Source organism: Narcine bancroftii, unplaced genomic scaffold, assembly GCF_036971445.1.
Source record: "Narcine bancroftii isolate sNarBan1 unplaced genomic scaffold, sNarBan1.hap1 Scaffold_625, whole genome shotgun sequence".
Lineage (NCBI taxonomy): Eukaryota > Metazoa > Chordata > Chondrichthyes > Torpediniformes > Narcinidae > Narcine > Narcine bancroftii.
The window spans coordinates 3,428-16,239 of NW_027212150.1; the positions used below are offsets into that span (position 1 = coordinate 3,428).

Below are 12,812 nucleotides of genomic sequence, written 5' to 3' on the forward strand. Positions count from 1 at the left end.
CTGTCTCTGTCTTTCTCTCACACAGACACCGTGTCTCTCTCACACACACACACAATGTCTCTCTCACACACACACACACACACACACCGTGTCTCTCGTTCACACGCGCGCTGTGTATCTCTCTCACATGTGTACCGTCTCTCTCACACACACTGTCTCTCTCACACACAAACAGTGTCTCTCACACACACACCGTGTCTCTCTCTCTCACACACACACACACCGTGTCTCTCTCTCTCACACACACACACACTCGTGTCTCTCTCTCTCACACACACATACAGTGTCTCTCTCTTTCTCTCTCTCTCTCTTTCTTTCTCTCTCTCTCTCTCTCTCTTTCTTTCTCTCTCTCTCTCTCTCTCTCTCTCTCTCTCTCTCTCTGTCACACACACATCTCACACGCATGCAGAGACAGGCAGCCTCACAATCCAACAATGAATCCGGAGATTTAGAGAGTGGAGGAGGGAGATGGAGTAGGAAAATTGAGAGGGGAGGAGGGAGATGAAGAGAGGGGAGGGTGAAGGAGGGGGGAAGGGAGGGGGATGAAGATGGAATGAGAGAGGCAGGAGGGAGAGAAAAGGGGAGAGAGATGGAGAGAGGGGAGCAAGGTTGGGGGAGGGAGGGAGGGGGAGAGAGAGGAGGAATAACGAGATGATGGTGTAGGGAATGTGAAGCAGGAAGAGACTGGGCAAGTGGATTGTGTGGCAAACTGAATGCATGGAGGAGTTTTGTAGAACGGAGGGATCCGGGGGAGTGTTGTAGAATGGACAGATCCGGGGGAGTGTTGTAGAAAAGAGGGATCCGGGGGAGTGATGTGGAGCGGAGGGAACCAGGGGAGTGTTGTAGAGGGGAGGGATCATGGGAAGTGTCAAGGAGCAGAGGGATCCGAGGGCGTGTTGTAGAGGGGAGGGATTCGGGGGAGTGTTGTAGAAGGGAGGGATCCGGGTGAGAGTTGTAGAACAGAGGGGTGAGTTTTGTGGAGTGGAGGGATCCGGGGAGTGTTGGAGAGGGGAGGGATCAAGAGGAGTGTTGTGGATCAGAGGTATCCGGGGGCATGTTGTAGAGTGGAGGGAGGGATCCGGAGGAGTGTTGTAGAGTGGAGGAGGGATCCAGGGGAGTGTTGTAGAAAGGAGGGATCCGGAGGAGTGTTGTGGAGTGGAGGGATCCGGGGGAGAGTTGTAGAATGGAGGGATCCGGGGAGTGTTGTGGAGCGGAGGAATCCGGGGGAGTGTTGTGGAGCGGAGGAGGGATCCGGGGGAGTGTTGTAGAGCAGAGGGAGGGATCCAGGGGAGTGTTGTAGAACGGAGGCATCTGGAGGAGTGTTGTGGAGTGGAGGGATCTGGGGGAGTGTTGTAGAGTGGAGGGAGGGATCCAGGGGAGAGTTGTAGAGCAGAGGAGGGATCCGGGGGAAAGTTGGAGCGGAGGGAGGGGTCCGTGGGAGTGTTTGTAGAGGGGAGGAGTCCGGGGCAGTGTGGTAGAGGGGAGGGATCCGGGGGAGAGTTGAAGAGCGGAGTGAGGGGTCCGTGGGAGTGTTGTAGAGGGGAGGAGTCCGGGCAGTGTTGTAGAGGGGAGTGGTCCGGGGGAGTGTTGTAGAGGGGAGTGGTCCGAGGGAGTGCTGTAGAGGGGAAGGGTCCGAGGGAGTGTTGTAGAGCGGATGGATCTGAGGGTGTGTTGTAGAGGGGAAGGATCCGGGGGAGTGTTGTAGAGAGAAGGGATCTGGGGGAGTGTTGTGGAGCGGAGGGATCCGGAGAGTATTGGAGAGGGGTGGGATCCAGAGGAGTATTGTGGAGCAGAGGTATCCGGGGGCATGTTGTAGAGTGGAGGGAGGGATTCGGAGGAGTGTTGTAGAGTGGAGGTAGGGATCCAGGGAAGTATTGTAGAACGGAGGGATCCGGAGGAGTGTAGAACGGAGGGATCCGGGGGCATGTTGTAGAGTAGAGGGAGGGAACCGGGAGTGTTGTAGAGCAGAGGGAGGGATCCAGAGGAGTGTTGTAGAGCGGAGGAGGGATCCAGGGAAGTATTGTAGAACGGAAAGATCCAGAGGAGTGTGGAGCGGAGAGATCCAGGGACATGTTGTAGAGCGGAGGGAGGGAACCGGGGGAGTGTTGTAGAGTGGAAGGAGGGATCCGGGTGAGTGTTGAGGAGCGGAGGGATCCAGGGGAGTGTTGTAGAACGGAGAGATCCGGAGGAGTGTTGTGGAGTGGACAGATCCAGGGGAGAGTTGTAGAATAGAGGAATCCGGGGGAGTGTTGTGGAGTGGAGGGATCCGGGGGAGTGTTGTGGAGCGGATGGATCCGGGGCAGTGTTATAGAGCGGATGGATACGGGGAATGTTGTGGAGTGGAGGGATCCGTGGGAGTGTTGTGGAGCGGAGGGATCCAGAGGAGTATTGTGGAGCGGAGGAAGGATCCAGAGGACTGTTGTAGAGCGGAGGGACATATCCAGGGGGAGTGTTGTAGAACGGAGGGATCCGGAGAAGTGTTGTGGAGTGGAGGGATCCAGGGGAGTGTTGTGGAGCGGAGGGATCCGGGGGAGTGTTGTGGAGCGGAAGGATCCAGAGGAGTGTGGAGCGGAGGGATCCGGGGGTATGAGGTAGAGTGGAGGGAGGGATTCGGAGGAGTGTTGTAGAGTGGAGGGAGGGATCAAGGGAAGTATTGTAGAACGGAGGGATCCGAAGGAGTGTGGAGCGGAGGGATCCGGGGGCATGTTGTAGAGTGGAGGGAGGGAACCGGGGAGTGTTGTAGAGCAGAGGGAGGGATCCAGAGGAGTGTTGTAGAGCGAGGGAGGGATCCAGGGAAGTATGTAGAATGGAAAGATCCAGAGGAGTGTGGAGCGGGAGAGATCCGGGGGCATGTTGTAGAGCAGAGGGGGGGGGGGAACCGGGGGAGTGTTGTAGAGTGGAAGGAGGGATCCGGTGAGTGTTGTGGAGCGGAGGGATCCAGGGGAGTATTATAGAATGGAGAGATCCAGGGGAGTGTTGTAGAGCAGAGGGATGGATCCAGGGGAGTGTTGTAGAGCGGAGGGAGGGGTCCGAGGGAGTGTTGTAGTAGGAGTGGATCTGAGGGAGTGTTGTAGAGCGGATGGATCCGAGGGAGTGTTGTAGTGTGGATGGATCCGGGGGAGTGTTGTTGAGAGGATGGATTCATGGGAGTGTTGTAGAGCGGATGGATCTGAGGGTGTGTTGTAGAGGGGAAGGATCCGGGGGAGTGTTGTAGAGAGAAGGGATCTGGGGAGTGTTGTGGAGCGGAGGGATCCGGAGAGTATTGGAGAGGGGTGGGATCCAGAGGAGTATTGTGGAGCAGAGGTATCCGGGGGCATGTTGTAGAGTGGAGGGAGGGATTCAGGGGCATGTTGTAGAGTGGAGGGAGGGATTCGGAGGAGTGTTGTAGAGTGGAGGTAGGGATCCAGGGAAGTATTGTAGAACGGAGGGATCCGGAGGAGTGTAGAACGGAGGGATCCGGGGACATGTTGTAGAGCGGAGGGAGGGAACCGGGGAGTGTTGTAGAGCAGAGGGAGGGATCCAGAGGAGTGTTGTAGAGTGGAGGGAGGGATCCAGGGAAGTATTGTAGAACGGAAAGATCCAGAGGAGTGTGGAGCGGAGAGATCCAGGGACATGTTGTAGAGCGGAGCGAGGGAACCGGGGAGTGTTGTAGAGTGGAAGGAGGGATCCGGGTGAGTGTTGTGGAGCGGAGGGATCCAGGGGAGTGTTGTAGGACGGAGAGATCCGGAGGAGTGTTGTGGAGTGGACAGATCCGGGGGAGAGTTGTAGAATAGAGGAATCCGGGGGAGTGTTGTGGAGTGGAGGATCCGGGGGAGTGTTGTGGAGCGGATGGATCCGGGGCAGTGTTATAGAGCGGATGGATCCGGGGATTGTTGTGGAGTGGAGGGATCCGTGGGAGTGTTGTGGAGCGGAGGGATCCAGAGGAGTATTGTGGAGCGGAGGGAAGGATCCAGAGGACTGTTGTAGAGCGGAGGGACATATCCAGGGAGTGTTGTAGAACGGAGGGATCCGGAGAAGTGTTGTGGAGTGGAGGGATCCAGGGGAGTGTTGTGGAGCGGAGGGATCCGGGGGAGTGTTGTGGAGCGGAAGGATCCAGAGGAGTGTGGAGCGGAGGGATCCGGGGGTATGAGGTAGAGTGGAGGGAGGGATTCGGAGGAGTGTTGTAGAGTGGAGGGAGGGATCCAGGGAAGTATTGTAGAACGGAGGGATCCGGAGGAGTGTGGAGCGGAGGGATCCGGGGGCATGTTGTAGAGTGGAGGGAGGGAACCGGGGAGTGTTGTAGAGCAGAGGGAGGGATCCAGAGGAGTGTTGTAGAGCGGAGGGAGGGATCCAGGGAAGTAGTGTAGAACGGAAGGATCCAGAGGAGTGTGGAGCAGAGAGATCCGGGGAATGTTGTAGAGCAGAGGGGGGGGGGAACCGGGGGAGTGTTGTAGAGTGGAAGGAGGGATCCGGGTGAGTGTTGTGGAGCGGAGGGATCAGGGGAGTGTTGTGGAGCGGAGGGATCCAGGGGAGTGTTATAGAATGGAGAGATCCAGGGTAGTGTTGTAGAGCAGAGGGATGGATCCAGGGGAGTGTTGTAGAGCGGAGGGAGGGGTCCGAGGGAGTGTTGTAGTAGGGGTGGATCTGAGGGAGTGTTGTAGAGCGGATGGATCCGAGGGAGTGTTGTAGTGTGGATGGATCCAAGGGAGTGTTGTTGAGCGGATGGATTCGTGGGAGTGTTGTAGAGTGGATGGATCCGGGGGAGTGTTATAGAGTGGATGGATCCGGGGGAGTATTGTGGAGCGGAGGGAGGGATCCGGGGGAGTGTTGTAGGGCAGAGGGAGGATCCAGGGAGTGTTGTAGAGCGGAGGGAGGGGTCCGAGGGAGTGTTGTAGTTGGATGGATCTGAGGGAGTGTTGTAGAGTGGATGGATCCGGGGGAGTGTTATAGAGCGGCTGGATCCGGGGGTGTATTGTGGAGCCGAGGGATCCGGTGGAGTGTTGGAGAGGGAGGGATCCAGAGGAGTATTGTGGAGCCAAGGGAGGGATCCAGGGGAGTGTTGTAGAATAGAGGGAGGGATCCGGGGGAATGTCATTGAGGGGAGGGATCCGAGGGAGTGTCGTTGAGGGGAGGGATCCAAGGGAGTGTCGTTGAGGGGAGGGATCCAAGGGAGTGTCGTTGAGGGGAGGGATCCAAGGGAGTGTCGTTGAGGGAGGGATCCAAGGGAGTGTTGTAGAGCGGAGGGATCCGAGGGAGTGTTGTAGAGCAGAGGGATCTGGGGGGAGTGTTATAGAGCGGAGGGATCCGGGGGAGTGTTGTAGAGTGGAGGGATCGGGGGAGTGTTGTAGAGCAGAAGGATCCAGGGGAGTGTTGTAGAGCGGAGGCATCTGGGGGAGTGTTGTAGAGCGGAGGGATCTGGGGAGTGTTGTAGAGCGGAGGGATCCTGGGGAGTGTTGTAGAGCGGAGGGATCAGCGGGTATTGAGGCAGGAAGGTCTAGTGTGGGTGGGACAGATCCGTGGATGGGACTGCTATGGATGGATGGGGTCTATCTAGTGTGATGGTCCACCTCTTCCTCTCCAGCCGGAAGCCAAGATGCCTCACCAATACCCCGCATTCACCACGGAACAGAAGAAGGAACTGGCCGACATCGCCCGGCGTATCGTGGCCCCTGGAAGGGCATCCTCGCCGCTGATGAGTCCACTGGTAGGTTGCGGCCGACCCCCTTAACCCTTCCAGAAACCTGACCTCACTAGGATGCTCAACTCCTGACCCCACCTGGACCCCTGACCTCACCAGGACACCTGACCCCACTGACCTGACCGCTGGCCTCACCTGGTTCCCTGACCTCCGAACCTTGTCACTTCTGGAACCTTATTCACTGAACCAACCCAACCCCTGGTCCCATCCTGACTCTTCATCCCACCGGGACTTTCATCACTGCCGATGGGCGATCTAACAGGTTTGTCACCCTCTCTCTCACCCCCTCATTCCTCTCTGTCCTTCTCCCTCTCTACCCATCTCTCCCATCCCTCTATACCCCTCCTCTCTCTCCCATCCCCCCCTCTCTCCTCCGTCCCTCTCCCCCTCTCTATTCCTCTCTCCGCCATCCCTCAATTATCCCTGCTCTCTCCCATCCCTTTCTAACCCCTCTCTCTCCTCTTTCCCTCACCTCCCTCCCTCTCCGTTGTCCTCTCCCCCTCTCTTCCATCCCTCTCCCTTTCTCCCTTCTATCTCTCCCCCCCTCTCTCCCATCACTCTATACCCCTCCTCTCTCTCTCCCATTCCTCTCTGTTTCTCCCCCTTTTCTCTCTCCCATCCCTCTCTCTACTCCCCCCCCACCTCCACTCCCCCCACCCCCTCTCCACCCATGCAGGGAGCATGGCCAAGCGAATGACAAGCATCGGGGTGGACAACTCGGAGGAACACCGCCGTTTCTACCGTCAGATCTAGAGAAGGGGAAAGCAGCCAGGAGGTGAAAGATCACATCGGGGGATCATCTTCTTCCACGAGACTCTCTACCAGAAGACCGACGATGGAACGTCCTTTGTGAAACTGGTGAAAGACAAGGGTATCGTTGCTGGCATCAAGGTCTGGCCCCAATCTACCAGCTCGGTGTGGGGGCTGAGGGTGGGGGTCAAGTTCATGACCATTGAACAATCCCATTTAGATACAGACAACATGGTGTTCGCCCAAACCGCTGCCCGTAAAGGTTCAGAATTATACAAGATTGTGAACATTTTTAAGAAAAGACGTGTTGATGTTCACTGGGATGATTCTGGGAACGGGAAGGGTTATTGTATGAGGAGTGTTTGGCCTAAGTTGAGAAGAGCATCAGGTTCGGTGGGTTCACAGAAAGATGGGGTCTGGACACGAGTGTTACAATCACACGTAACTTTAATTAACACACGAGGGACAAACGGGGGAGAAGGTCGAACGCTACTCGATTACTGTATCTGTAAACAACTGTATGGACATCCACATCGGACCCAGGTTGGACTGCGATAACAGTGGCTGTCTAAACAGTTGGACATGGACACACACACCCAGACACACTGAGGGAAGCTCCCTCTCCAATATCCCATCACACTCCCAGGTTTGGACACAGAGTGAATCCCCTCTCCCCACCCCAGTCCCGTCACACTCTCCTGGGGTTGGACAGAATAAAGCTCCGTCTCTACTCCCACCCCTCCCCCCCCCCCACCCCAGTCCCGTCCCATCCCGTCACACACTCCCAGGTGGGACACTGAATGAAGCTCCCACTACCACCCCCCCCCCCCCATCCCGTCACAGCCTGGACACTACTGTGAACATTGCTGGAGGAGTCATGGGCAAGGTGTTCACTGCACTTCAGCTTGGCCGTAGTACCTGTATGGTGATAAATCGATGCTTGCACCTACCCACCAATCCCTCATTGCTGCAGGGAATAAGGAGTGAGTATTTGATCATAGATTATCGAACACTACAGGCCCTTCGGCCTTCCATGTTGTGCTGACCAATATTCCATTAAAAAAATGATTAACCCCTCCTACCCTGTAACCCTCTATTTACCTTCCATCCATGTGCCTAAGAATCTCTTAAATGCCCCCAATGTTCCCACCTCCACCACCATCCCCGACAAAGACATTCGAGGCCCCCACAACTCTCTGTGTAAAAAAAAAAACTTCCCCTGATGTCTCGCCTGAGCTTCCCTCCCTCCACTTTGTACACACATCCTCTGGTGTTTGCTGATCCCGCCCTGGGAAACAGGCGCTGAATGTCCACCCTATCGATGCCTCTCAGAGTCTTGTTGCCCTCTATCAAGTCTCCTCTCATCCTTCTACGCTCCAAAGAGAAAAGTACCAGCTCTGCGAACCTTGCCCCATAAAGACTTGTTTCCCGATCCAGGCAACGTCCTGGTGAATCTCCTCTGCCCCCCTCTCCGTAGCTTCCTCATCCTTCCTGTAATGAGGTGACCAGAACTGAATACAATTCTCCAAGTGTGGCTCACCAGAGATTTGTAGAATTGTAACATGACCTTTCAACTCCTGAAACCAATCCCCCGACTAATGAATCCCAGTGTCCCACAGCCCTTCTTAACGATCCTATCAAGGAAGGGTGCTGGGACCGTAGAGGGATGCCTCCTACTGACACCCAATGCGGTGGGAGTCTTGGGGCAGGAGTGGGACATCTGTGGGAGGGGATCTCCATCTCACCTCTCTCCCCCCCACCCTTGCAGGTTGACCTGGGAGTTGTCCTGTTACCTGGAACCAATGGCGAGACCACCACCCAAGGTGAGGTTGAGACCCCCCCCCCTCATATCCAGGGGCCCAGACTACCCTTGGGAGGGAGGGGAGGGGGGAAGAGAGAGGTGGAGAGATTGGTGGGGAGAGAGAGTGGGGAAAGAGGGAGGAGGGGAGAGAGAGGTGGGGAGGGAAGAGAGAGAGGGAGAGAATGGGGAAGGAGGGAAGGGGAGAGGGGGGAGGGAGAAGGGGGGGAGAGTGAGGGGAGGGGTGATTGACACACTGAACCCTCTCCCCTCTCCCCAGGTCTGGATGGACTGAATGAACGGTGTGCCCAGTACAAAAAGGATGGGGCAGACTTCGCAAAGTGGCGATGTGTGCTGAAGATCACGGACACCACCCCTTCGGCTCTTGCCATCCAGGAGAACGCCAATGTGCTGGCCCGTTACGCCAGCATCTGTCAGCATGTAGGGTCGGCTGAAAGGGGAGAGGAGAGGAGGGGAGGGGAGAGGAGAGGGGAAAGTGGAGGGGGGAGGGTGGAAGGGAAGGGGGGAGAGGGAAGGAGAAGGGGAGGGATGTTGGAGCCGGGACAAATCCAGACTTGTCTCTTTTCCTGCCCCCACAGAATGGGATCGTGCCGATTGTGGAACCCGAGATTCTCCCAGACGGGACCCATGACCTGAAACGGTGCCAGTACATCACTGAGAAGGTGAGCAGTCCACTCGGCCCATCTTCCTGTCCTGGCTCACTGTCTGCTTGTCCCCATTCCCTGTGCTAGCCCAATGTCTACTTGGCCTGTCTGCCTGTCATGATCCATCAGCCCCTCTCTCCATGCTGGCCCACCATCCACTCAGCACATCTCCCCATGCTGGCCCACTGCTCATTTGGCTCCTAGCCCCGTGGTGGTCCACTGTCTGGTCAGCCCCTCTCCCTGTGCTAGCCCATGACAGACCACTCTGCCCATAAATTCATGCTAACCCACAGGAGTTTTTCAGATCCTCCATGCCAGCCCGCAGAAGGCCGATCCGTCACATTGTCCATGCTGGCTCACAGCACACTGTTTGGTCCATCTCTCCATGCTGGCCCACAAGTGAGCGATCATCCCATCTTGTGGGGAGGATCAGGAAACCACTCTTCCCCTCTACCTAATTTCCGTCTTTTTCCGATGCCTCCCCCTTCCCCACAGGTCCTGGCTGCCGTCTACAAGGCCCTGAGCGACCACCACATCTACCTCGAGGGGACGCTGCTGAAACCCAACATGGTGACCCCGGGCCACGCCTGCACTCAGAAGTATATGGCCCAGGAGATCGCCATGGCAACAGTCACTGCCCTGCGGCGCACTGTCCCACCAGCTGTTCCAGGTCAGTCTGACTCAAGGCTGAGATCACACAGATGGGGAGGAGTGTTGGGGGTTACAGAGACCGAGATGGGTGGAGCGAACCGGAGGGGTTACAGAGACAGGGAGGGGTGTAGGGGACTGGAAGGGGTTGCAGAGAGAGGGAGGGGTGTAGGGGACTGAGAAGGTTACAGACGAGGAGTGTAGGGGACCGGAGGGGGTTACAGAGACAGGGAGGGGTGTAGGGGACCGGAGGGGGTTACAGAGACAGGGAGGGGACAGAAGGGGGTTTCAGAGACAGGGAGTGATGAACGGTACCAGTGGTGGGTCATAGATATAGGGAGGGCTCTCTCTCACCCCTCTACCTTGCCCCTTCCAGGCATCACTTTCTTGTCGGGGGGTCAGAGTGAGGAGGAAGCCACTATCAACCTTAACGCCATCAACCAGTGCCCCCTGCACAAGCCATGGGCCCTGACCTTCTCCTATGGACGCGCCCTTCAAGCTTCGGCCCTGAAGGCCTGGAGTGGCAAGGCCGAGAATGCCAAAGCTGCTGGTGCTGAGTTTATCAAACGTGCACAGGTGAGTAAGGGAACTCTGCACAGGGTGAGGGAGCTCTGCACAGGGTGAGGGAGCTCTGCACAGGGTGAGGGAGCTCTGCACAGGGTGAGGGAGCTCTGCACAGGGTGAGGGAGCTCTGCACAGGGGTGAGGGAGCTCTGCACAGGGGTGAGGGAGCTCTGCACAGGGGTGAGGGAGCTCTGCACAGGGGTGAGGGAGCTCTGCACAGGGGTGAGGGAGCTCTGCACAGGGGTGAGGGAGCTCTGCAGGGGTGCGGGAGCTCTGCAGGGGTGAGTGAGCTCTGCATGGGGTGAAGGAGCTCTGTGGGGGTGAGGGAGCTTTGCGGAAGCGTGAGTGAGCTTGGATCAGGCATGAGGGAGCTCTGCGTTGGGGTGAGGGACCTGGGCTCTAGTGAGGGAGCTCCATACAGAGTTGGGGAGTCTACACCTCTGCCCCCTTAGATGGGATATCTGGGATCTGTCTCCTCCCCCCTCCCCCTCTCCCTCCCCCCTCAACCTCTCTCTCCCCTTCCCCCTTCCCTTTTCTCTCACTTTCTTTTCTCCCCACAGAGCAATGGGTTGGCGTCTCTGGGGAAGTACGTTCCCTCCGGCCAGGCTGGAACCGCTGCCGGCCAGTCGCTCTTCGTGGCTGATCACGCCTACTGATCCGGATTTCGTCAAACCCCCCCACCTCTCATGCTTACCGACAGAACCCCTTTCCCTCCCCACGTCTCGCTGCTTGCCCTGTGTGACGGTTCCCTGCTTCCACTCTCTGGGAGGGTCTTGGAACAACATCCGAAATGATAGAGGAGTACTGTAATAAAAACTATTTAACTCTCTGACTGGCTGTCCTGGTGTGTACGAGATGGGGCAGGAGGTGATGGGAAGGGGGAGAGAGAGAGAGAGAGAAGGGGGTAGAGAGAGATAGAGGGAGAGATGTGGGAGAGGGAGTGAAAAGGGGGGGAGAGGTGGTAAGAGAGAGTGAGAAGAGGAGAGAGAGATGGGAGGTGTGGAGGGAGAGGAGAGAAGAAGGAGGGAGAGAAAGGGGGAGTGAGGGGAGAGAGTTGTGAGGGGGAAGAGGTAGAGTGAGAAATGGGAAGAGAGGCAGAAGGGGAGAGAGAAGTGAGAGAAGGAGCGAAAGGGGGAACAATGAGGGGGTAAGAGAGGGGGAGAGGAGATGGTAAGGAGGGGGGAGGGAGAGGGGAGTGAGAGGAACAATGAGACAGGAAATTATGAATGGCATCGATAAGAAGGGGTCGGTATGTTGTTCCCATTGGTGGGGGAGACCGGAACGAGGGAAACAGCCTCAAGGTTCAGGGCAGGAGATTGAGACGGAGATGAGGAAGAACTGGTTTCCCCAGAGTGGGGTGAATCTGTGGAATTTGCTGCCCATTGAACGAGTGGAGGTGACCTCAGTAAATATATTTAAGACAAGGTTGGATAGATGTTTACTTAGCAGGGAAATGAAGGGATATGGGAAAAAGGCGGGTAGGTAGAGAGGAGCCAATCGTCAGATTAGCCACGATCTCTGAATGGGGGAGCAGGCTCAATGGGCTGGATGGTTGACTCCAGCTCCTATTGTCAGGGGCTGAGTTACAAGGAAAGGTTAAACAGATTGGGACTTTATTCCCTGGAGCGTAGAAAAATGAAGGGAGATTTGATCAAGGGGGTTTAAAATGATGAGGGGGTCAGACAGAGTAAATGTAGGTTGGTTTTTCCCACTGAGGGTGGGTGAGACACAAACCAGAGGACGTGAGTTAAGGGTGACAGGGGAAAGGGTTTATGGGGTATGTGGAACGAACCGAAGTGGTGAATTTGACATTTATGAAGAATTTGGACGGGTTAATGGCTGGGAGGGGTATGGAGGGATATGGGACGAGGCAGGGTGACACAGAATAGAAAGGTCCAAGGGCCTGTTTCTGTGCCATAGGTTCTATGTCTTATGTTCTTACTGTGAGGGATGCCGGGAAATACTGCGGTGTGTACCCCAGGCACTAGGACCCTGCAGGGGGAGCACTGTGTCTCCACTTCCCATTCTCCCTGGGTCTATACCAGCGGCAGCTCCAGGCGACACTATGGTGATTCCTTGTCTGCCGTGTGGCAGGCAGCTGGGAATTACATGTAATATTACACGTTCTGCACTGTTACACGACGCTAAATGGTGTGGGTATCGGATTCTTCAGCAGTGAGGGTCACCTTCCCTGAGGGGCCATCCACTTCTCAGGAAGTTGTGGGGGTCCCAGACATGAAGGTTGGAGGGGTGGGGGAGACATGATCTTTCCCCCTTAACAAGATCCCCATTGGCTCCCATTTTCACCTGCCCCTCAACAAAATGGTGCAGGCCAGCCTACAGAACCCATTGGCTTCCCCTTTCACTTGCCCCTCAACAGATGGCATTGATTACCCTCATGGATCGCCATTAGCTCCCCCCTTCAATTGCCCCTTCAAAAATATGGTGTCGGTCAGTCTCCAGGATCCTAATTGGCTCCTCTTTTCACTTGCCTCTCAACGGGATGGAGCCACTCATCCTCATGGATCCCCATTGGCTCCCTCTCACTTGCCCTTCAACAAGATGGTGTCGGTCACCCTCTAGGACACACATGTCAAACTCAGGCCCGCGGGCCAAATTTGGCCCGTGATATAATTTGGCCCGCAAGATCATATCAAATATGTATTAGAGCTGGCCGCCATGCCAGTATAGCGCATGCACAGCTAATACTA

General features: G+C 56.4%; 2 protein-coding genes across 2 annotated transcripts; one reads left to right on the forward strand and one right to left on the reverse strand.

Moving 5' to 3' along the window:
• Positions 1-648: 648 nt before the first annotated feature.
• LOC138751042 (uncharacterized) lies at positions 649-2,852 on the reverse strand (the record flags this gene model as incomplete). Its single annotated transcript, XM_069913142.1, has 1 exon — positions 649-2,852. A coding segment is annotated over exon 1 (2,204 nt), but the record flags the coding sequence as incomplete, so codon positions are not given.
• A 2,676-nt stretch (positions 2,853-5,528) lies between these two features.
• On the forward strand, positions 5,529-10,930 carry LOC138751039 (fructose-bisphosphate aldolase A-like). Its single transcript, XM_069913140.1, is given in 9 exon segments — positions 5,529-5,651; positions 5,654-5,683; positions 6,354-6,568; positions 8,196-8,250; positions 8,506-8,666; positions 8,825-8,908; positions 9,386-9,560; positions 9,915-10,114; positions 10,662-10,930. Coding segments are annotated over 9 exon segments (1,095 nt in total). The 5' UTR covers positions 5,529-5,572; the 3' UTR covers positions 10,758-10,930.
• The last annotated feature ends 1,882 nt before the right edge of the window (positions 10,931-12,812 follow it).